The 25,311-nt window shown below is 42.7% G+C and overlaps 1 protein-coding gene and 1 pseudogene across 3 annotated transcripts; one reads left to right on the plus strand and one right to left on the minus strand.

The window, feature by feature from the left end:
• Window positions 1-4,877: 4,877 nt before the first annotated feature.
• TRIM38 (tripartite motif containing 38) lies at window positions 4,878-20,074 on the minus strand. Of its 2 annotated transcripts, none has more exons than XM_086369991.1 (8): window positions 19,995-20,074; window positions 19,685-19,720; window positions 17,944-18,372; window positions 14,805-14,900; window positions 12,782-13,012; window positions 11,775-11,797; window positions 11,567-11,679; window positions 4,878-5,825 (listed from the first exon to the last, which is right to left on the minus strand). In XM_086369991.1, the coding sequence occupies exons 3-8, from the start codon at window positions 18,340-18,342 to the stop codon at window positions 5,305-5,307; spliced, it is 1,383 nt and encodes a 460-aa protein (XP_086226117.1). In that variant the 5' UTR covers window positions 18,343-18,372; window positions 19,685-19,720; window positions 19,995-20,074; the 3' UTR covers window positions 4,878-5,304. The 2 variants fall into 2 exon arrangements, with proteins under 2 accessions (XP_086226117.1, XP_086226116.1); XM_086369990.1 differs by having other exon boundaries at window positions 17,944-18,487.
• Window positions 20,075-21,951: 1,877 nt separating this feature from the next.
• Window positions 21,952-23,768, plus strand: LOC147347577 (tumor susceptibility gene 101 protein pseudogene; annotated as a pseudogene). Its single transcript, XR_015152320.1, has one exon. The product of XR_015152320.1 is annotated as a tumor susceptibility gene 101 protein pseudogene (transcript).
• The last annotated feature ends 1,543 nt before the right edge of the window (window positions 23,769-25,311 follow it).

Here is a 25,311-nt window from a genome sequence, read left to right on the forward strand (position 1 = left end):
AAAGTGGAGAGTGAAAAAGTTGGCTTAAAGCTCAACATTCAGAAAACGAAGATCATGGCATCCAGTCCCATCACTTCATGGAAAATAGATGGGGAAACAGTGGAAACAGTGTCAGACTTTATTTTTGGGGGCTCCAAAATCACTGCAGATGGTGACTGCAGCCATGAAATTAAAAGACGCTTACTCCTTGGAAGGAAAGTTATGACCAACCTAGATAGCATATTCAAAAGCAGAGACATTACTTTGCCAGCAAAGGTTTGTCTAGTCAAGGCTATGGTTTTTCCTGTGGTCATGTATGGATGTGAGAGTTGGACTGTGAAGAAGGCTGAGCGCTGAAGAATTGATGCTTTTGAACTGTGGTGTTGGAGAAGACTCTTGAGAGTCCCTTGGACTGCAAGGAGATCCAACCAGTCCATTCTGAAGGAGATCAGCCCTGGGATTTCTTTGGAAGGAATGATGCTAAAGCTGAACCTCCAGTACTTTGGCCACCTCATGCGAAGAGTTGACTCATTGGAAAAGACTCTGATGCTGGGAGGGATTGGGGGCAAGAGGAGAAGAGGACGACAGAGGATGAGATGGCTGGATGGCATCACTGACTCGATGGACGTGAGTCTGGGTGAACTCCGAGAGTTGTTGATGGACAGGGAGGCCTGGCGTGCTGCGATTCATGGGGTCACAAAGAGTTGGACACGACTGAGCGACTGATCTGATCTGATCTGATCAAGATTGGAAAAAAAAGAAAAAATCCAGTCCCATCCTCAGAGAATTTAGGTCTTGGAGAAAAGGGACAGATGGCTAAGATAAAAGTCATGGGAAGGAGAGGGAGCTTTGAAGATTGGAGGCCCTGTGGACTACAGTGTCAAGGCAGCGCCTTTGTTGCTAAGTCACTTCAGTCATGTCCGACTCTGTTCCACCCCATAGACGGCAGCCCACCAGGCTCCCCTGTCCCTGGGACTCTCCAGGCAAGAACACTAGAGTGGGCTGCCATTTCGTTCTCCAATGCATGAAAGTGAAAAGTGAAAGGGAAGTCGCTCAGTTGTGTCCGACTCTTCGCAACCCTTTGGACTGCAGCCTACCAGCCTCCTCCATCCGTGGGATTTTCCAGGCAAGAGTATTGGAGTGGGGTGCCATCACCTAGTTCTTGGAATATCACAGATTGGATCATTTTCACTTGGAAAAAATGGGGAAATCAGGATAAACTCAAGGAGAGGAGATTAGCATAGTCTATGGTCCACAAGCTCATTAATATGCTAATCAAGCACCCTCTTGAACAACAATCACTTTATCTTCCTTATTCCTGGTGAAGAAGGGACGATTTGGGGTGAAGTGCCTAGGTGTCGAACTTCCTGCGTTTTCAGTCCCAGCTGCTGCAAAAGTACTTTTTCCCTCCCTGAGAGTCCCAAAAAACTAGTGCAGAAATTCCACTTCAGGCTGGTAGTGTGAGTGGGCAAGGTTGAGAGAGAAGGATGTGAGGATCAGTTCTCACAGAATCCCAGGCACTGAGGCTGTTTATGTGGATGAAGAAAGTGTATTTACTGACAGCACTGAGAGCTCTAATAAATCTTGTTTCTAGAAAGAAACCGGCACTGGGTCTGTTGAGGGCTAGGGCCTCAGAATGTCTCTGTATCTCTGTCCCTCCTTAATTTAGATTTTGAGACTTTATGCATCAAGTTTCTTAGGATAAATTGCAAAAATTTCCTAAATTTATCTTATCCCATTGCTCTTTGCAATGTGACTTTGTAGTTTCTCCTTCCATGAAGAACTGGTTTAATTTTTTCTCTGTCTCTTGAATCTGGGTTTGACCAAGTGATTTAACAGATGTAACCCAAGCAGATGGTTGAAAATAGCCTGGCATAGTGCAGCTTGTACACATCTTGATTCTCTCACAACCCTGAAACTCCAATGTTATGAAAGATACTGAGCTCATTGTTGGAGGTTAAAGCGCCTGAGTCAATAGCCTGCCAACTGCCAGACTTGCAGGTGAGGCTATCCCATATCACCCAATGCCAGTCGACTTTCCAGTTGATGGAAACACCTGAGAAGACCCAGCAGAATTTAACCCTGACTACAAGAACCACTGGCTGAGCTACAGAATTTTAAGTGAACAAATGGTAGTAGTTTTAAGCAACTAAGTTTTCGGGTGGTTTGATACTCATCAAAAATTGGCACATGCTTAGTGAATGGCCATGAATTAGTCTTCTAGGACAGTGTCAATTCTGCCTGTCCTTCAAGAGAAGCAACCCATGCTGTGTACCAAATCCTGCTGCTGCTGCTGCTGCTACTGCTAAGTCACTTCAGTCGTGTCCAACTCTGTGCGCCCCACAGACGGCAGCCCACCAGACTCCCCCGTCCCTGGGATTCTCCAGGCAAGAACACTGGAGTGGGTTGGCATTTCCTTCTCCAATGCAGAAAAGTGAAAAGTGAAAGTGAAGTTGCTGAGTCTTGTCCAACTTTTAGTGACCCCATGGACTGCGGCCCACCAGGCTCCTCCATCCATGGGATTTTCCAGGCAAGAGTACTGGAGTGGGGTGCCATTGCCTTCTCCGTACCAAATCCTATATACATCCAGATCCTTGTTCTCTTCCCCCTCTCCCCTCCATTTTTTCCATTTTTATATCCTTCCCTTTCCTACATTAGGAAACAGAAATGAGGATTAATGAAGTGGTCTAGGCTCCAGGGATGTTTTCAGTTGGCAGTCTCCATTCCCATCTCCTCAGAAAGATTCTCTAATCTGATTCCCCAGCCCACATCGTAATATAATGTTTAATGCCATGGGGAAAAACTGAGAAAAAATATGTAAGATCAAACATACATATGGGGAAGGTGATTTGGAGTGTGCATTCCTTAGAACTAAGAGTATTATTACTGTATTTTACAGTATTCCATAAAATGTTAATTTAATCATTTAATATCTAAAGCTATTTACATATTTATATATTGAAAAAGGAAAAGACAGGGGGAGGTAGCAGTGGTTGCTATCTCTGAAAAATTATTTTTTTTAATATTTATTTATTTGGCTGCGCCAGGTCTTAATTGTGGCACATGGGATCTTCATTGTGGCATGTGGAATCTTTAGTTGCAGCATTCTTCATTGTCGCATATGGGATCTGGTTCCCTAACCAGGGATCGATTCTGGGTTCCCTGAATGGTAAGCATGGAGTCTTAGCCACTGGACCACAGGGAAGTCCCGTGTCACTGAAACATTGACCTGAGACCTGGAGATAGGAGAAGGTGGTAACTAGGATGCAGGGTGCTGGAATAGGGAGGCTGTATCACAAAAGGTGGAAAAGGCAGTCTCAAGTGCATTATTGACCTGTTTCCCACTTTGAGCACTTGCTTCCATTTCTTGGATGTCCATGGAGTCTCAGAATTGTTTGTCTGAAGCTCATTTGGTGAAGCTTTATCCACCCACACCATTCCCTCTTCAGCTGAAGTTTTCCTCCTGGGATGTTAATTCCCTAATACTTCCTATCTGCCAAGCTGGTGATTGAAATGAGCTCACCTAGCTTCAGAAAAGGCAGATGCGGAAAAGACTACTCTGATCCTAGAACGTATGCTCAAAGGCTCTTGGGCCAGAATGACCTTGGCATTATCTAGGACCAAAGATAAGGCTACTGTAAATGAAAGGTGAGAAGTGGAAGAGCAGACTATTGATCCAGGAAGGCAAGGTCTGTGGGCCAGAATTTGCCCTCTCGGCCATTGTGAGGAATTTGAACTTTACCTGAGAACAGACACTGTATCATCTGACTATTTATGTTTCTCTGCTTCTCTCAGTTGCTAGCCTGTAACTCCTGCTCTTTCCTGTGTCTCTGGTCTTCTGCTGCAGCACCACATACACTTCACGTACCTAACACCTCATACAATAACAGGGCATGGGGTATCAAAAAGGTATGAGGAAGGGGCACCAGAGGACATCTCTTCTTTTGTTCCTTGGCTAAATATGTACCAGATGCTGCCCACAGATTCTGCCTGCTATGAGAGGGTTTTCCAGACTGACATGAGACATTGGGTTGGGTGGGTGTGGGAGGCACATTCCCTGTAGCTCTCTGATGAATCTTGCTCAGAATTCTAACACGGTGGAGCTAAGCTGCCCAAGTTCATTACTGCCTCATCAAGGTGGACAAGGAGGAAGGTGGCTTTGGACAAGTTCTGGCTAATTGCATTAAAGCAGAAGGTTGTAGGGTAGGTAGTAAAAGATAGCTCTTGAATGCATGCCCTTTGCTCTAGTTCTGTGTCTCTCTTTCCATCTTAAAGCTTGGAATGCAGGTGTGATGGCTGGAGCTTTAGAAACTGCCTTGGATCCTAGGGATAGTGCGAGGGTTGCTGGAAAGCTTGGCAATTTCATGGAGTTGCCATACCAGCCTTAGACTAGATTTCCTGTACTTCCACATCTGGACTGCTTCTTCATGAGAGAGAGAACTTGTTTCAGTCACTGTCCATTTGGGTTTTCTATTCTCTAGAATTTAACTGAACCTTCAGGGACACAGTGAGTTGCTGTCTTTAGAAAAAATGCAACCATAAAACTATCTGCTCTTTGTTTTGCTTTTTTCCCTAAATATTAATAGGAATTCTGTAACTTTCTGAATTACATTTTTATGTATTAGTCTGTTTAGCTTTTCTTTCCCCTTCTTGAGTCAGTTAGGTCATTTGTTTCTTTTGAAAAAGGCATTTAATTAAGATTTTCAATTTTATTTGCACATAATTCTTCAAATTGCTCTCAAAATTGTTATTCTAGTATGTGCTCTTTCATGTTTCTATTTTTTTATGTATTCTCCTTTTTATTAGAGCAGCCAATGGTTTATCTAATATAGTATCATTCTTAACCTGAAAGAACTAGTAGGACTTATTTTTCTTTCTGTAACTTGCCAACATCAAAATCAACTTCTAATTTTATCTTTATTATCCTTATAGTTTCCAAATATTTATTTCATTAATTAAATTTATTTACTTGAATGTTTATTTTATCATCATTTTTTCTAGTTTAGCAATATAAGTGTTTAAGGATATACAATTTTCTCTGAAAAAAAGCACTCTACTCTAGAAATCAAAGCTCTGAACCCATTGAAGAGGGATGGAGAGAACAAAGCAAAATCATTGCTATTATCTTGCTTTCCCCCAGTTCAGTGTGACCCTTTGGGGTATTTTTATAGTCATTATAGCCATTTATTCAATGCAAATTTATTAACTATGCACTAAAAGCCCAGCACTGTTCTAGGTACAAGGAAATAGCAGACCACATTTCTGTCCTCATGAGATTATACTCTGTATACTAGTTAAACCAAGGAGGAGACTTTGGTCTGTCCCTTACTCATCTGGGGGAGGCAGGAACAAAGGAGAATACAGATAGACCTGGAAATAGGGCCGGAGAGTGTCAGAGAAGGAGGCCTTTGGGAAGGTGAAGATGTGAGAGCCAGTGGTCATATTGTAAAAGGACACAACTCCAGCCTCAAAGTCCAGAAAAATCCCTACAACCAGGGGCTTCTCTGTCAGATGAATGGAAGTTAGGGGAGAGGTAAGTGCTACATAACCTTCTTTGCACCGTCTGATGGCCCAGAATCCAGACTGAGGTGTCTGCGGCATGACAGTGTCCCTCTGAACATTTTCCATACAGACTCCTAAATCCCACCCAGTTCCTTCTCCCACATCGACTTCAAAGTAATGTTTCCCTGAAGTGAAGCCTTCACAGCCCAGGATACAGGGCAAGGCACTAAATCTCCTAGAAGAATTATCAAGGTTTTCCTGAGGGCATCCACGAATCACTTGTCTCCGATCCTCAGACAGAATTAGTTCATAATGAGCTGTTTCTGGATCCAGAGTCACGCTGACTGCAAACAAAAATAAGGATAAGGACATGATTTTTGTAGCAGAGAGCACAGTTTATTTTAAATAATATCAGTCTATGTTCAGATCCAAGCATTGTTTCTTACTAGCTGTCATGAGCTTAGGCAATTCATTCTCTAAGCCTCAGTTTTGTTAAATATAAAGCGGAAATCATCATATCTGTCACCAAGATAAGTGCCCAATAAGTGGTAGTAATAATAATGATATCATCATCATCTTCAACATCATCACCATCTTAGTCACTCAGAGAAGCCAAGGGGCAGGACTAACCATAGTTAACATGATTAACTGTCCTCTCCGAAGTCCTTCCTCTCTCTTGGAGGACTTCTAGGAATCATGGAATATTGAAGCATAAATGAGCCCTTCCTCATCTCTACTTAATTACCATTTATACTGAGGATCAGAGAAGGAAAATGATACAACTGATGTCATAGCTTGTTACTGGAAATCCCAGAATTTTACCCAGGCTTCAGGACATACACCTCAGCTCTTCTTTCTTGTTTCAGCTAATATCCTATAGGGATTATACAGAGTCAAGTAAGACAGAAAAAGGTATGATAAACTAAGTTGTGATACTGACCAGCAGTGTAATTTTAAAAATGAAAAGTGGTAGTGGGGTGTTCCAGCAAGAGAGTTAAGAAACTACTGTGTTACTGGGTTAAACACTGATCAGTTGGATTGTTGTAATAAGGGAAATCAAGTATTAGGAAATACACCCTGTGCTGGATGTTCTCCCTTTGCTCCTCCAGATCACTCTCTACCTTTCTCCAGCCTGCTCCATGTCCAGGAAGGGTAACCCCTCTGGACACCTCAACAAGGCTCCCTTCCCTCTGACTACTGTTTGGTTAAGCCAATGGGAAGGACTAGAGGAGACCGTAGGGCAAAAAGAAGCAGAACTAGAAGTATTTAGTACCCCAAGTCCTGCCCCACTGGCTATGATTTGGAGGGTCTGTGTTTGGTCACACTCTCCTTTAGCTACAGCTCCCTCCATCTGCTACTGAAACCCTGGGAAGGTGATGACTTCCTACCTATTCCTAGCCTTGGGTTGCTTCACTGTTTCTTGTTAGCACTAAAATCCTCATCTTTGTAAATATCCCTTTATTAACTCTGTTCAGTGAGTCTTTATTATGAGCCAGACTCACAAAGTTTGGGGCTTCAATTAATATTCCTGGGATGATCCAGGAAAAACCAAGCTGAGAAAATCAAATTTTTACAGGTTAGTAATATCACCTGAAAGATGGTTGATGACTGAGCTCTTTGGAAATCAGTCACAGACCTTGGTAGTGGTTGTTACTGTTATTTGTCATTGATAAATTGAGGGGGAACTGAATATGGGTTCATTATCCTTATCGGAAACCCCTGGGACCAAATGGGTTTTGAAGTTCAGAATATTTTTGATGTTATAAAGGCAAGAAATACAAATGCTCTAATTAGACCCCTGGTAGGGTCTAAGGTGGGCTTCCCTCATAGCTCAGTTGGTAAAGAATCCGCCTGCACTGCAGGAGACTCCGGTTCGGTTCCTGGGTTGGGAAGATCCCCTGGAGAAGGGATAGGCTACCCACTCCAGTATTCTTGGGCTTTCCTGTGGCTCAACTGGTAAAGAATCCTCCTGCAATGCAGGAGACCTTGGTTTGATCCCCAGGTTGGGAAGATCCTGTGGAGAAGGGAAAGGCTACCCACTCCAGTATTCTGGCCTGAAGAATTCCATGGACTGTATAGTCTACAGGGTCTCCAGAGTTGAACAGGACTGAGTCACCTTCACTTTCACTTTCACTTTTCAGAGTCTAAGGCAGTGCCTTGTAATCTAATGCATCAATATATCTGCAGTAAAACAGAAATTCAAACTAAGCAAGATAAATACATTTAAATTGTCCCATTTCAGTTCAGTTCAGGTTTTGTCATGATGTCACTCAGACACAAAGGTAGCCTTCCATGATTCTGCCTCTTAGTGTTCATCTTTTCAGTTCAGTTCAGTTGCTCAGTCGTGTCCAACTCTTTTCGACCCCATGGACTGCAGCATGCCAGGCCTCCTTGTCCATTACCAACTCCTGGAGTTTACTCAAACTCATGTTCATTGAGTCGGTGATGCTATCCAACTATCTCATCCTCTGTCATCTCCTTCTCCTCCTGCCTTCAATTTTTCCCAGCATCAGGGTCTTTTCCAAGGAGTCAGTTCTTTGCATCAGGTGGCCAAAGTATTGGAGTTTCAGCTTCAGCATCAGTCCTTCCAATGAATATTCAGGACTAATTTCCTTTAGGATAGACTGGTTGGGTCTCCCTGCAGTCCAAGGGACTCTCAAGAATATTTTCCAACACCACAGTTTAAAAGCATCAATTCTTCAGTGCTCAGCTTTCTTTATTGTCGAACTCTCACATCCATAAATGACTACTGGAAAAAACCTAGCTTTGACTAGATGGACCTTTGTTGGCAAAGTAATGTCTCTGCTTTTTAATATGCTGTCTAGGTTGGTCATAACTTTTCTTCCAAGGAGCAAGTGTCTTTCAATTTCATGGCTGCAGTCACCATCTGCGGTGATTTTGGAGCCCAAAAAATAAAGTCTGTCACTATTTCCACTGTTTCCCATCTACTTGCCATGAAGTGATGGGACCAGATGCCATGATCTTAGTTTTCTGAATGTTGAGTTTTAAGCCAACTTTTTCACTCTCATCTTTCACTTTCATCAAGAGGCTCCTTAGTTCTTCGCTTTCTGCCATAAGGATTGTGTTATCTGCATATCTGAGGTTATTGATATTTCTCCCAGCAATCTTGATTCCAGCTTGTGCTTCATCCAGTCCAGCATTTCTCATGATGTACTCTGCATATAAGTTAAATAAACAGGGTGACAATATAGAGCCTTGAAGTACCCCTTTCCCAATTTGGAACCAGTCTGTTGTTCCATGTCCAGTTCTAACTTGTTCTTCTTGACCTGCATACAGATTTCCCAGGAGGCAGGTAACATGGTCTAGTATTCCCATCTCTAATTTTCCACAGTTTGTTGTGACCCACACAAAGTCTTTGGCATAGTCAATAAAGCAGAAGTAGATAGAAGTAGAAGTAGTTTTTCTGGAACTCTCTTGCTTTTTTGATGATCCAGTAGATGTTGGCAATTTGATCTCTTGTTCTTCTGCCTTTGCTAAATCCAGCTTGAATATATGGAAGTTCACAGTTCATGTATTGTTGAAGCCTGGCTTGGAGAATTTTGAGCATTATTTTGCTAATGTGTGAGATGAGTGCAGTTGTGCAATAGTTTGAACATTCTTTGGCATTGCCTTTCTTTGGACTTGGAATGAAAACTGACCTTTTCTGGTCCTGTGGCCACTGCTGAGTTTTCCAAATTTGCTGGCATACTGAGTGCAGCACTTTCACAGTATCATCTTTTAGGATTTGAAATAGGTCCACTGGAATTCCATCACCTCCACTAGCTTTGTTCATAGTGATGCTTCCTAAGGCCCACTTGACTTCGCATTCTAGGATGTCTGGCTCTAGGTGAGTGATCACACCATCTTGATTATCTGGGTCATGAAGATCTTTTTTATATAGTTCTTCTCTGTATTCTTGCCACCTCCTCTTAATATCTTCTGCTTCTGTTAGGTCCATACCATGTCTGTCCTTTATTGTGCCCATCTTTGCATGAAATGTTCCCTTGGTAGTTCTAGTTTTCTTGAAGAGTCTCTAGTCTGTTGTTTTCCCCTATTTGCTTGCATTGATCACTGAGGAAGGCTTTCTTATATCTCCTTGCTATTCTTTGGAACTCTGCATTCAGATGGGTGTATTTTTCCTATTCTCCTTTGCCTTTCGCTTCTCTTCTTTTCACAGCTATTTGTAAGGCCTCCTGAGACAACCATTTTGTCTTTTTGCCTTTCTTTTTTCTTGGTGATGGTCTTGATCACTGCCTCCTGTACAATGGCATGAAACTCCATCCATAGTTCTTCAGGCACTCTGTCTATCAGATCTAGTCCCTTGAATCTATTTGTCATTTCCACTGTATAATCGTTAGGGATTTGATTTAGGTCATAGCTGAATTATCTAGTGGTTTTCCCTACTTTCTTCAATTTAAGTCTGAATTTGGCAATAAGGAGTTCATGATCTGAGCCACAGCCAGCTCCCGGTCTTATTTTTGCTGACTGTATAGAGCTTCTCCATCTTTGGCTGCAAAGAATATAATCAATCTGATTACTATATTCATCCATGTGTAGAGTCTTCTCTTGTATTGTTGGAAGAGGGTATTTGCTATGACCAGTCCATTCTCTTGGCAGAACTCTATTAGCCTTTGCCCTGCTTCATTCTGTACTCCAAGGCCAAATTTGCCTGTTACTCCAGGTATTTCTTGACTTCCTACTCCTGCATTCCAATCCCCCATAATGAAAAGGACATCTTTTTTGGATTTTAGTTCTAGAAGGTCTTGTAGGTCTTCATAAAACCATTCAACTTCAGTTTCTTCAGCATTACTGGTAGGGGCATAGATTTGTATTACTGTGATATGGAATGGTTTGCCTTGGAAACAGAGATCATTCTGTCGTTTTTGACATGGCATCCAAGTACTGCATTTCAGACTCTGTCATTAACTATGATGGCTACTCCATTTCTTCTAAGGGATTCTTGCCCACAGTAGTATATATAAGGGTCATCTGAGTTAAATTCACCCATTCCAGTCCATTTTAGTTTGCTGATTCCTAAAATGTCAATGTTCACTCTTGCTATCTCCTGTTTGACCACTTCCAATTTGCCTTGATTCATGGACCTAACATTCCAGGTTCCTATGCCATATTGCTCTTTACAGCATCGGACTTTACTTCCATCACCAGTCATATCCACAGCTGGGTGTTGTTTTTGCTTTGACTCCATCTCTTCATTCTTTCTGGAGTTTTTTCTCCACTGATCTCCAGTAGCATATTGGGCACCTACCGACCTGGGGAATTCATCTTTCAGTGTCCTACCTTTTTGCCTTTTCATACTGTCCATGAGGTTCTCAAGGCAAGAATACTAAAGTGGTTTGCCATTCTCTTCTCCAGTGGACCACGTTTTGTCAGAACTCTCCACCATGACCCGTCCATCTTGGGTGGCCCTAGATGACGTGACTCATAGTTTCATTACCCTCATTAGTATTCATACTCTTATGGAATTCCTTCCCTTTGATTGTGGACAGGACCTGTGAATTGCTTCTGACCAGTAGACTATGGCAATAATGATGAGATGTGACTATATTTCACTCTATAAGCCTCTCTCTTTCTGGCAGACTTGCTCTAGGGACTCTCTCTGTCTCTCTCTAGCTTACTTTGAAGAAATAATTGGCCGAGGTGGGAGGCTCAAGTGCAAGCAGCTGAAGGGTGGCTTCTAGAATCCAAGGCAGCCTCCAGCCAGCAGTCAGCAACAAGCCAGGGCCCTAAGTGCCAAACCCAAAAGAAATAAATTCTGCCAACAACCTGAGTGAGCTTATAAGAGGATTCTTTCCCAGTCTAGCTTCCAGATAAGAACACAGCCAGGCCAACACCTTAGCTGCAGCCTTGTGAGACCCTAAGCAAAGGACCCAACTGGGTCTGCACAGATAATCAGTATCCCATGTCCCTGTCTAAACACTGGGGAAAACTAACAAGGGAGAGTGACAGCTACACTAAAGATACCTGAATAACCTCTCTGGCTGTGAGCCTGCCTGGGGACAGGTGATGAACTTCGTTACCACTTAAGGTCCCCTCTATCTGTAGCATTTAGGGCTTCCTCACATACCTTGATGTCTCCTTAACATTTTCTTTACATCAAAGTAAAGCTCAGAAACATTGCACACAGTATGAAGGTCCAAAGAGAGGGCCTCTGGTTGTTCTAGCTTCACAGCCCAACTCCTAGAATAAGCAGAAACCAAGACTTCTTCAGTGTAAATTCCATTTAGCTCTGTATACCCATACCTCTTTCCCTCCTGAAGTCATATAGGACTCACCTGCTCAAAGTATCTTTCACATCCTATGAAGAAACAAAGACAAAAGATAAGTGTGGGAACATCAATATTTCATGGGACTTGGCATGTGAGGCTGTTCTCTCTAAATACTCCTTCCAAAGAAGTAAAAAGACTAATCCTGGCCTTAGATATTGATGAATACCTAGAGACGATGATTTCCATCCTGGCCCCATAGGATAGTCAGCATATCAGGATGTTTATCTGTTACCTTCCTTGTTGAGCTCTGTGGGGAGTGGCAGTGTCTGCAATCACGTCTCTCTGTGATGTGGAAGAAGACCAGGACCTTTGTCCCATGCTCCCTCTGGAAAGACTTGCTTTCAGTGACCTCATTTCCTTCAGAGTGAGCCCATATTAGAGACATTTATTGCAAAGGTCCAAAGTGGTGAACCCAGGCTTAAGCTCTGAGACTGGGCTACTATGGTGGTAGCAGCAGGTATCACATGGTGATGGGGCATCAAACTATATTCTCATCCTTACAGTGTGACCCCTAGTTGTGTTAGTAGGAACAGGAAAAAACAGCTACAGTCATAGTTTAGTTTATTGTTATGGGCTGGATCCAAAAGAGCTCTGGAGGGCTCTACAAGCAAATCAAGGAAAAAGTTATCACTCATTTTGACTGCCCCACTTTGTCACCCATCAGTCATCTGAAAGGGTATTTCAGAAGACACTTTCACAGTCAGAGTTTTGTAAACATGGTACAGAAACAAATGGTAGCCAAAGTTGTCCCATGGTTCCATTTAGCCAAGGAATCCACCATAGCCATATTATTCCTAATTCACCTAAAGCCACTCTATAGACTGGGGGGGGGCCACCTTGCAAACATTGATGTGTATCTAAAAGGAACATTAAACTTAAATTCCCTACACTAATGTGCCATTTTTGAGTGAAACAGGCAAGCCTCACCAAGCTTCCCATGGTTCCTCACCATTCTCCTGCTGAAAGATCAAGAACAAATACCTTCCCTCCTTTCTCCAAGTGCATGGTCTTACCTGAAGCAATTTCTGGGCTGAGCCCTGACATTTATTCTCTAGTTCCAGGATGTGGCTCTGGAGTTCATGGTTCTTCTGTTCAAGATTGGCCTCATTGTCCCTCAGTCTCCTCAGAGTTTGCTCTTTTTCTTTCTCCAGTTTCCATAGATAAGACTTCTCTTCCTCATGAAGGAACCTCTGGAGAGTCTTAAAGTCAGACTGGATTTTTTGTTTCTGAAACTCTATCTTCTCCTTCAGTCAGGAAAAGTGGAAACAAACCAAATGCCCATTGATGGATGAACTGATATGCAATATATAGATACAGTGGAATACTATTCAGTCTTAAAAAGGAATGGCATTCTGATACATGCTACAATATGGATGAATCTTAAAGACATTATGCTAAGTGAAGTAAACCAGAAAAAAAAGAGCAAATATTTTATTATTCCAGTTATATGAGGTACCTAAAATTGTCAAGTTCATAGAGACAGAAAGTAGAATAGTGGTTACCAGGAGTTGGGAGGAAGAAGGAATGGAACTGTACACATACAAATAGTTAAACAGTACATTTTGTTATGTATATTTTAACACATACACACACAAAAGTAAGTTTGCTCAGCTACCATAAGATTATTTTCCCATGACTCATTCAAGCTGGAAAACTGACCCATTGTAGAGTCATGCCTGGAAGGCAGATATTCAGATGTGGGAGAGGTTATCACAATTCTCTAGAGTCACCTATTTCCTTATTCAACCAACATTCAAAAGAGATGGGCAGGAGTGATAACTAATTTAATCATGGGACTAGAACCAAGGTCAAAAATTTTATCAGTTAAAAGGATAAAAATGAGTTTTTATTTGAGATGTAAGAAGGTAGCTCTGAGTCTGAAAGGATTTCTTGAAACAAAAGCTTATAGTGAACATCACCAAGGCCGGACTTTAAGGCACCCAAGCTGACAGGAGAGTCCATTATTCTCAGCAGCGGGAGGTCTGGGTAGCAGACTTTTGTCATAGTTAACTATGAAATAGTCATCCAGCAACCCGGGTCCATGTACTCAACCTTATGTGTAAGAGCGACAGAAACCACATGATACAGCTTGTCAGACTCAGCTTTCATTTGGTGAGAGAATTGCAATCTCCATGGATGATTTCTCAATTCATACAGTGTTTCGATGGCTGTGATGTTGTGGTTGAAGGGTCATTGATGGGGTTTCCATGTATATATTAGTTGTAATCAAGATCCTCCCCACTGTCTAAGATCCCAGAAAGGAGAGAGGTAAGAGTGTCCTCTGAGAGCTTAAGTTTAACAACCATACCTAAAAGATTGGAGCAGAGAGGTTGGAAGGTTGGAAGAGACCTCTGAAAGAGGCAAAATGTCTCACTGGCCTGTGGGATTTGTCTGCAAGTTGATGAATTACATAAATATTCTGTAAAGAAATGCATCTCTGATCAGGGGGAGGCTGGTCAGCCATGAAAATAGTCTTATAGACCTGAGAGTCTGTAGTAATAAGTGTATAGGTTCTTGGAGCACTTGGATCTTACAATCCAAGTAGATTTCCTTCATCAGCTTCATGAGCTTCAGTAATATGAATCTCAACCTGGAGTGATTGTGTTTTCTTAGCGGTCACAAAGGATTTCTGAACTTGTAAGGCTGAGAGCCACAACCTGTACTGCGGTACATGTGCAGTACGTATGCCACAGCAATAAGGTTAATAAGGCCTTCAAATCAGGAAGGTACTTGGAGATATTAAGAACCGAAACTCAGTGACGAATGACTCTAGGTAAACGGGCATACCAGTTCTGCTTCTCCTGACTGAGGTTTCAGAATCCTAGCCAACTACTACTGAAAGGTTGAAGGGGTTGGAGATAAATTCTCATAGATTTTAGACAACGAGGGGCATAAAAACAGTAGTCTCTTGTTTGGATTTTGTCTGTTTGGTCTGGTTTAGTGACAGTAAGCTTTCACTATGCTCTGCCCAATCACCCCCTATATCTAAGCTCTAGGATGGAAAATAGCCTGAGATGAATAAGCCCAATCTCTTACATTCCACTTGGTTATTTGCTCTGCCGTGAACACCTTCAGGTTCATACATTCCTCTTCCAGTTGCCTCAGTTTTGTCACAGCTTGCTGGAGCTTTTCCTGAAGGAAAAATTGAATGAATAAAGTCTATTCAGCAATTCATTAGCCACCTAAGGGGCAGCCCAGCCCTCCAAGACTATTAGAATAAAACTGAATATGCATTGAGTCCTCACACTTTGCCAGGAAGCATGCTAAGGACTGTGTTTTGCTGTTGTTGTTCAGTCGCTAAGTCGTGTCCCACTTTTTGCGACCCCGTGGACTGTAGGCTGCCAGGCTCCTCTGGAAATCCAACGGATTTCCCAGGTGATATTACTGGAGTTGGTTACCATTTCCCAAAGATCGAACTGCATCTCCTGCATTGGCAGGTGGATTCTTTACCACTGAGCCATCAGGGAAGCCCAAGGGTTGTATATACAGTAACATATTTGATTCCCCTGGCAACCCTGAGCAGTTAGTAGGATTTTTAACATCATTTCTGTGCTGCAGAAACAGGCTTAGAATGGGGATAAATAACTTGCCCAAAGTGCTGTAACTGGTGGGTGGTTGGACCGTGATCACAGTTCATCTGCTGACCCAGAGTCTGAGTTATACCACCACCACTAACAGTCTTGCCAGGGAAATGCTGCACATAAAACAAGATAAAAATCACCTAAAAATATTTTATTTAATAATGTACTGACCCAAACAGAACCAATGCCAGAGTGTTTGGCATACAGGGAACTTTGTATGTATTATGGTGAGTCAAGAAGGAAAGATTAGGCTGCCAGCCAAAGTTATTAGAAACAGTTAATGGAGGAGGGCGGGTCTGAGGCCTTTTGAAAAATGGTATCATGAAACCATTTTCAAGTGACTTAGTATCCATATCAAGCTTTTAGGTTATTTTTCAAAACAGTGTCTCACATTTTCATGGAAAGAAAGTTTAAGCTAAATCAAATTGCTAGCTGTGATCAATACTAAAAGAATCGGCTCCTGTCCTAAACCCAGTAAGTATACTCATTAATTCTTGCATGCTATCAAGAAAGGGCTCTGCAGAACTTGTTAGCAAGTCAGTATTGCAGTTGCTATGTGCCAAATGCTATTCTAAGCTTTACATGTATTATGTCCTTAAGCCTTATAACAAACTCCTGGGCGTGTATATTGGGGAGGAAGGGAACTACTCTTATCCCCATTCACAGTTAGGGAAACCAGGGCATGAAGACATTAAATAACTTGCTCAAAGCCACCCATCTAATAAGTAGCTGAACTAAGATTTCAAACTAAGCAGTCTAACTCTCTAGGCTTAGAATCATCACCCCATGGTGCTTCTTTTACTACTTGGTGGGGAAATAATTCCAATGGGAATATCCCCATTATAGCAATTAACTGCTCCATGGAGTTTAAGGAAGAGCTGCCATGTGCTGCGGAGAAGGCAATGGCAACCCACTCCAGTACTTTTGCCTGGCAAATCCTATGGACGGAGGAGCCTGGTAGGCTGCAGTCCATGGGGTCGCCAAGAGTTGGACACGACTGAGCAACTTCACTTTCAGTTTTCACTTTCATGCATTGGAGAAGGAAATGGCAACCCACTCCAGTGTTCTTGCCTGGAGAATCCCAGGGACGGCAGAGCCTGGTGGGCTGCAGTCCATGGGGTCGCACATAGTCAGACACGACTGAAGTGACTTAGCAGCAGCAGCAGCCATGTGCTAAGTGGTGGTCAGTATTGGCATACACTGATGGAGGACTCAGAGCCTTAATAGAAGATCACCTCCAATTCAGGGAAGGGGGGGACAAAGAGCTCACACTGGGGACAACAATTTTCTCAAATCTAGGCAGGACAGAGAAGGAATAGGCAGCAAGGCTATGCCCACTAGGTTCCATGATTGCAAAGGTCAGTCTTCCTTTACATGATTTTTTAAAAAATGGCTTTGTCTTTTTATTGGAATATAATTGCTTTACAATGTTGTCAGTTTCTGCTGTACAAAATCATGAATCAGCGATTTGTGTATATATATATCCCCTCCTTCTTGAGCATCCCTCCCACTGCCGCCTCCCCCTGCCCCGCCACCCCCCATTCCACCTGTCTAGGTTGTCATCATAGAGCACAGAGCTGAGCTTCCTGTGCTATACAGCACCTTCTTACTAGCTTTCTGTTTTACACATTAGTACTGTATTTTGAGTGAGTATATGCTTTGAGTGAGAAACTCACGAGTTACTAGAAACCTCACTCTCTGCTTTATCCTTGATGACCAGTCACTTCCAAATTCTTCCACTCACACTCTTTCCTGAATCTGGCTTAGAACTGATCTCTTCCCACTTCTCACAGGAATAATCTGAATTTTACTGCTTAGTATTCCTTTCATTGTATCAGTACCAGAATGTTCTTTTGATTGTTAGCCTGATCCTTCACTCTGTAGATGAAAATCCCCCCATGGCCAGGACTACTCTGGGCTAGGATGCAAACCTGATTTTCATTCCCATAACATCACTTGCCTCCCCTGCATACCCCTGGCCTAGTCACAGCAAGTCAGGTATGCTCCCATGGCTGTGCCTTTGCACATGTGGTCCCCTCTGTCTGGAATGTCCTCTCCCTTCTCCATACTTCTATTAATATATTTGGTTAATTTTTATGTATTCTTCAACAGTGATTCTTGGGAAGATTCCTTAGTTACTACTCCGTACCCCTTAGTGCTCTGCCCCATCATCCAAATCAGGGGACTCCAGGCAGCCTTTTTGCTGATTTGTCTTTCATATTAGACTGTAAGACATCTAAAAGGTGGTGTGTCTTTGACCCCTGTGTTTTCAGACTCTTTCCCGTGGTCTTGCACATTGTTGTCATTGTTGTTTCTCAAATTACACACACGGTATGAAGCAATAAAACATGCAGGTGTGCACTGAAGCACATGGCATTCTAAAGCAGGGAGGAGTTCATCAGAGCTAGAAAGGATAGGGACAAAAGTGACCTTTGGGACTTGATTTAGTGAGGACCCATCATTCTACTTTTCAGATGAATGACAGGATATAGGATTTCAAGATCCTAATCTTGGGTTTCAGGCCAAATAATCTCAGGTCTCAGGGGGCAATATGAGGCCAAGTACTCGCCGAAGCCCTGTGGGCCACCACTCACCTTGTAGCCTTGGCATGCTTCTTCCACCAGAGCTGTGGCATGCCCTTTGTGCTGTGCTCCACGATCACAAAGCCAGCAGATGAGCTGGCCCTCGTCTTCACAGAACAGTTGGAGCTTCTCTCCATGTTCCTTACATGACATTTCCTGGTCCATCTCCTTGATGACTTCGATGAGATTTCCCAGCTGCTTGTTGGGTCGGAGGCTCGCCATGGTAAATGGTGCTCGACACTGGGGACAGGAGAATGTCTTCAGCCCTGGTGTCATCCGGTTGAGGTTCTCAAAGAAGCTCACTATGCACACGTGGCAGTAGCTGTGTCCACAGCTGATGCTCACTGCGTTAGTCATCAGGTGCAGGCAGATGGAGCAGGTGGCTTCCTCCCTCATCTTCTTTGAGGCCATGGCTTTTCCTGTAAAGCTCCAATACTGAATCTAGACCCAGAGATGAAGTAATCAGAATTTTCCCACAGTGATGGAACTTTACCTCTCCTGAGTCTCTGTGCAATACACTGGTTGCCACTAGTTTCAACAGGTCATGGAGTCTTCTCTAGAGAGAGAAGAAATAGGTTGGAATTTAGACGCACTGAATGTAGCTGTGTTGTGGAATATGATCGTGACTATTACATGTGGCCACTGTAATTACAATTAAATAGAATTTAAAATTCTGTTTCTCACACCTCTTAGCCATACTTAAATTGCTTAATAGCTGCAGGTGATTGGTAGCTATATGAAAGCCCATATGAAAGCCCAGAGAACATTCCATCATTGTGAAAAGTTTTCACTAAGAGAGGGAGAGAAACCAGGCTGACTTCCTCAACCAAAGCTGTAGCAAGAGAGAGAACTCAGTGAGGGACTGTTTAAGTCTTTCCCCCTCTAATGAACATCAAGAATAATTAGTACCAGAATTGTTTCTTTGTAACTGGTAGTAACACTTAGGTAAAGGGGTGGTCTATTAAGGATTTGATTGAGATGATCAAATTTGACTCTAATTAAACCCTCACTCCTACCCCACAAAGAACAAAAGACACCATAATAAAGTCCCTAGTGGAAACCTAACTGGATGATAATGAAAGTAAAAAAGACAACCAGAAGAACAAGTAAAGAAATCAAGTTCTTTTTCCCCCTCCCAGACCTGAGTAAAAGAGAATTGGAAAGAGAGCTGGGAAAAGAAGGGGAGTAGAACTCCTTGACAGCTAGGGAGGTGACTGTCTCTTCTCCAGGCAGGACTTGTCTCTCAGGAGTTCAGAGTGACTGGAACACAGGGAGTTTGCAGAATCCAGGATAGGGGAAGGTGAGAAGCAGATAGGAAGGCAGGGCCTCGCAACCGTGAACGCTTAACCCCTAGGGACCTGACAACCAATAGACAAAGGAGTCGACCCTCTCACGCACAGCTTAGACTGCTTTGGGAACCTGGCCAGGTTCCCTGCTTCCCCATTCCTGGGAGTTTGTCAGGGAGGGCAGCAGAGGATGAAGAAGTTGAGAGTGGCCTTTCCTTTGAACTGACAGGGCCAGAATCAAAAGCAAGGATTCAACTAAAATTACTGGATAGGCTATGTCCCTCTAATAACCAGGACCAGTCTCTTGGATCCAAAGAGAATTTCTTCTGGAGATTTCTGTTCTTTGGCAGGTTATCTTCCCCAAGCGATACACTAGGCTCCTCTCTGCCACTGGTGCTGTGTTCCCAGGGGAGAAGGACCTCCCCTCCTCTGAGGCCCCAGGGTGCCTGTCCTGGACCTTCACTCACCTCACATTCTGTATCTTCAGAGATTCAACATGGAGTCTGTCGAAAAAGTAAGCAGACCGGGTGTGAAAGCCATGAAGCAAAGACCTGGCTATTTTCAGAGATCCAGCAACTGTTATCAGGAAACAACATCCCCCTGACTCTCCCTTACCGCCGCCCATCAACCAACACACACACACACACACACACACACACACACACACACACACACGCGCGTGCGCAGCCTCTCACGCACCCAGTCTCCCCCATCCCCTCCTCCAACACACGTCTCCTATCCCTCCGTGGAGAAAACATGAGAAAACATGGGTCTGACCTTTTCCAGTCCCTTCTCCACACAGCAGACAGTCACATATTGGCGGCTAGTTCCCTCCGTAGCTGCTGGTTCCGAGGTCTGGGTGAGGAAGTTAACTACAAACAAAAGTGAAACTACTTCAGAAGGCGGGGCCCTGTAAGATCCAGGGAGGAAACTGGTGGAACGGCCCGTATCTTTGGCACTCAGCTTGTACCGAAAGGGAGGGGAGATGGTAGGAAAAATATTTTTCTTTTACAGCAATAAAAAGAAGGAACAACTTAATAATTTTGTTTTGATAACCCAAGTGATGTGAAATTTCAACCCAAATATGTACAAAAATTGGCTTCTGGTGACAACTTACCAGGGTCTATTTCTCTCCCTCTTTTTCTTTTCTTTGCACCCTCCTCAGCACCAGAGTTCTCAGAGCTCTTTCAGTTTCCAGGAGGTGAGATGGGTTTACCTCTAGTTCATCTTTATCACCCTTTGGGATCTCAGTTTTATTGGTGGTAGTGGAGGTGTCTTCTTTTAGACATATCACCTTTGCAGGATCTGGGCTTTGATTTTAGACTATCTTTATTTTCTAATGTAAACAGTTTAAGCTATAAATTTCCTTTTAGGCACTGTTTAGTTGCCTCTCACAAAGTTATATATGCCTTATTTTCATTATTCTATAGTTCAAATATATTATAATTTTTATTATGATTTTTACATGGTAGATTAATTTAGAAGTATGTTGCTTAATTTCCACAAATTGGGGGCTTATGTGATCTTGGTTCCCTGACCAGGGTTGGAACCCAGGCCCTGGCAGTGAAAGCACTAGAATCCTAACTGCTGGACTGCCAGAGAATCCCCAAGACAACATATGCTATCTGATTTAAATTCCTCTAACTTTATTGACTTGTATAGTGACCCAGAATATGTCTATCATTATGACTATAACCATATATACTTGAAAAGAATGTGAATGCAGATATTCAGTATAATTCAGTATAATGTTCTTTAAATACCAATTTGTTCAAGGTGATAGATAGGGTTTTTCAGTCTTCTGTGACTTTTTAGATATTTTATCTAGTTTTTATATCACTAATGAAAGAAAAATATTAAAATCTCCAACTGGGATTAAAGAATTGCTTATTTTTTCCCTTTATTTCTTTCCATTTTTGCATCATGTATTTTGAAGGCTTGTCAGTAAGCTCATACATATTTATGATTATGTTTTCTTGATGAAAAAAGGACCCTTTTATCAATACAGAATGGTACTCTTTATCTCTGGAAATGCTCTCTGTCTTAAACTCTATTTTTTATTAATATAGACACTCCAATCTTTTTATGCTTACTGTTTGCATAAGTGTGAAGTGTTAATCATTCAGTCGTCAGTCGTGTCCTACTCTTTGAGAACCTGTGGACTGTAGCCCATCAGGCTCCTCTGTCCATGGAATTCTCCAGGCAAGAATACTGGAGTGGGCAGCCATTCCCTTCTCCAGGGAATCTTTCCGACCCAAGGATTGAACCCTGGTCTCTGCATTGCAGGCAGATTCTTTACCATCTGAGCCACCGGCGATGCCCTTACTGCTTGCATAGTACCTATTTTTCTATACATTTATTTAAGACTTATTTGTGTTTTTGTATTTCAGGTGTTTTTCTTCTAGCTAACATATGTTCAGTTCTGGCATTTTTTTAATCCATTCTAATAATCTTTGCCTTTTAATTGGAGTATTTAAACAATTAACATTTAATATTAACCTTTATTCTTCTTCCCTTACTATACTGGCTAGGACCTCCCAATAGTGAATATAAACTGAAATAGTTGGCATCCTAGTTTTATTTCTAATCTGGGGGGAAGGATAGAGGTGGAAAAAACTTTTGATAATTTGTCATTTCATATATTTATTGTTATTACTGTTTTCTTTTACATTTAAAAATATCATTATGGGGGGAGGCGGGGTGCGGGGCTGGCTCCTCCGTGTGCGGTTGTGTGGGGCGGCCTTGGGCAGCCCCGGAGCGGCTGACCCTCTGCCTTCAGGGACCGGAGTTGCGAGGCGGCTGCCATGGCGGGGTCGGAGAGCCAGCTCAAGAAAATGGTGTCCAAGTACAAATACAGAGACACAACTGTACGTGAAACTGTTAACGTTATTAGTTTATACAAAGATCTCAAACCTGTATTGGATTCATATGTTTTTAATGATGGCAGTTCCAGGTAACTAATGAACCTTACTGGAACAATTCCTGTGCCTTATAGAGGTAATACATACAATATTCCAATCTGCCTGTGGCTGCTGGACACATATCCATATAATCCCCCTATACGTTTCGTTAAGCCTACTAGCTCAATGACTATTAAAACAGCAAAGCATGTGGATGCTAATGGGAAGATATGTCTTCCTTATCTACATGAATGGAAGCACCCACAGTCAGACTTGTTGGGGCTTATTCAAGTCATGATTGTGGTGTTTGGAGATGAACCTCCGGTCTTCTCTCATCCTACTGTTTCAGCATCCTATCCACCATACCAGGCAACAGGGCCACCAAATACTTCCTACATGCCAGGCATGCCAAGTGGGATTTCTGCATACCCATCCGGGTACCCTCCCAATCCCAGTGGTTACACAGGCTGTCCTTACCCACCTGGTGGTTAGTATCCTGCCACAACAAGTTCCCAGTACCCTTCCCAGCCTCCTGGTGACCACTGTTGGTCCCAGTAGGGATGGCACAATCAGCGAGGACACTATCCGAGCCTCTCTCATCTCAGCGGTCAGCGACAAACTGAGATGGCGGATGAAGGAGGAAATTGGTTGTGCCCAGGCGGAACTCAATGCCTTGAAACGAACAGAGGAAGACCTGAAAAAAGGTCACCAGAAACCCGAACAGATGGTTAACCGTTTAGATGAAGAAGTAGCTGAGGTTGATAAAAACATAGAACTTTTGAGAAAGAAGGATGAAGAACTCAGTTCTGCTCTGGAGAAAATGGAAAATCAGTCTGAAAACAATGATATTGATGAAGTTATCATTCCCACAGCCCCACTATACAAACAGATCCTAAATCTGTATGCAGAGGAAAATGCTATTGAAGACACTATTTTTTACCTGGGAGAAGCCTTGAGGCAGGGAGTAATAGACTTAGATGTCTTCCTAAAGCATGTACGTCTTCTGTCCCGTAAACAGTTCCAGCTGAGGGCTGCTGCTGCTGCTGCTGCTGCTGCTGCTGCTGCTGCTAAGACACTTCAGTCGTGTCCGACTCTGTGCGACCCCATAGACGGCAGCCCACCAGGCTCTCCTGTCCCTGGGATTCCCCAGGCAAGAACCCTGGAGTGGGTTGCCATTTCCTTCACCAGTGCATGAAAGTGAAAAGTGAAAGTGAAGTCGCTAAGTCTTGCCCGACTCTTAGCGACCCCATGGACTGCAGCCTTCCAAGCTCCTCCGTCCGTGGGATTTTCCAGGCAAGAGTACTGGAGTGGGGTGCCATTGCCTTCTCCGCCAGCTGAGGGCACTAATGCAGAAAGCAAGAAGGACTGCCGGTCTCAGTGACTTCTACTGACTTCTCTGATACCAGATGGAGACTGAACTCTTCTAAAGTATTCTTTTCTTCTTTTCCTTTCTCTTATATCAGTAGGTGCCCAAAATAAGTTATTGCAGCTTATCATTCAAGTGTAAAATATTTTGAATCAATAATATATTTTCTGTTTTCTTTTGGTAAAGACTGGCTTTTATTAATGCACTTTCTATCCTCTGTAAACTCTTGTTGTGCTGAATGTTGGGACTGACTACGCTAAATAAAATTTGTTGCATTAAAAAAAATATCATTACATTTTGCATGTATTAATAGGATAAGAGTAGTTTCCAGGAAAATATCACACAACATCTGTCAATTTTGCTTCTATTTTTCTTTCACATTTTATATAAGCTACATAAGTAAGACATTATTTAAAGTAGACATTGGTTCAATTCCTGGGTCAGGAAGATCTCCTGGAAAAGGACATGCCAACCGACTCCAGTATTCTTGCCTGGAGAATCCCATGGACAGAGGAGCCTGGTGGGCTACGGTCCATGGTATTACAAAGAGTCGGACACAACTGAAGTGACTTAGCACACACACTCATTAATATTTCACCAGTCTTCTTAGTGCCTTACCTGTTTATATGTTCACCAGTAGATGGCACTCTCACATTTATGTCCCCATGGCTTTGCCTTTATGAAAGCATAACTACTTCTTTGACATTACATTTAAAAAAATGTAAATTTAATCTGGCTCTTATAAATGATTTTAAATGATTCATACTAACAATGACAGTTAAATCTTGTCACTTAAAATGTAAGCATTTATTTACATTACTTTGCCAACAAAGGTTTGTCTAGTCAAGGCTATGGTTTTTCCTGTGGTCATGTATGGATGTGAGAGTTGGACTGTGAAGAAGGCTGAGCACTGAAGAATTGATGCTTTTGAACTATGGTGTTGGAGAAGACTCTTGAGAGTCCCTTGGACTGCAAGGAGATCCAACCAGTCCATTCTGAAGGAGATCAGCCCTGGGATTTCTTTGGAAGGAATGATGCTAAAGCTGAACCTCCAGTACTTTGGCCACCTCATGCGAAGAGTTGACTCATTGGAAAAGACTCTGATGCTGGAAGGGATTAGGGGCAGGAGGAGAAGGGGACGACAGAGGATGAGATGGCTGGATGGCATCACTGACTCGATGGACGTGAGTCTGGGTGAACTCCGGGAGTTGTTGATGGACAGGGAAGCCTGGCGTGCTGCGATTCATGGGGTCACAAAGAGTCAGACACGACTGAGCGACTAATCTGATCTGATCTGATCTGATTAACATAATGAGCATTTATTGAACAGCTTTTTTAGTACTCTTGCCTGGAAAATCCCATGGATGGAGGAGTGTGGTAGGCTACAGTCCATGGGATCGCAAAGAGTCAGACACGACTGAGCGACTTCACTTTCATTTTCTTTTTTATGGCAGACACTAGCCTGGATCCTAGGAATAATATCAACTAAGAAAAAATTTATTTCATTTAAAAATTTCCAGAAAGTTAAAATATTTTTTAAAATTAATTATGTTCTAAATGTTATACAAGGTAAGAAAAAGTATTGAGGCTGAGGAAGAAAAACAAAGAAGCAAAAACTCCTGGCAGAACTTGAATACTTCTGCAGAGGTGATAACCTCTGAGCTATGTTCTGAAGAAGTGAAAGTTCACCAAGAGAAGGGAGTTCAGGATTACAGAATGACTCTTGTAGAAAGATCAGGGTCATTAAAAATATTCCTTATTATGTAAATACAGTGAAGTTCCAGGACTGAGAGCATGGGCTTCATGAGGAGGGTTGGTTTCAAAGAAA

The sequence above is a fragment of the Bos grunniens genome, chromosome 23 (assembly GCF_055505025.1).
Source record: "Bos grunniens cultivar Pamir isolate PY7600 chromosome 23, Bosgru_T2T1.0, whole genome shotgun sequence".
Taxonomy (NCBI): Eukaryota; Metazoa; Chordata; class Mammalia; order Artiodactyla; family Bovidae; genus Bos; species Bos grunniens.

Bases quoted from the DNA above. Each gene is read 5' to 3' on its own strand.
- TRIM38 (XM_086369991.1), bottom strand. From the start codon at position 18,342: ATGGCCTCAAAGAAGATGAGGGAGGAAGCCACCTGCTCCATCTGCCTG. The intron at 11,680-11,774 runs GTGAGTCCTATA...TGCTTATTCTAG, and splicing joins GTGAAAGATACTTTGAGCAG to GAGTTGGGCTGTGAAGCTAG. The intron at 5,826-11,566 runs GTATGTGAGGAA...TTTTGTTTGCAG, and splicing joins AATGTTAAGGAGACATCAAG to TCAGCGTGACTCTGGATCCA.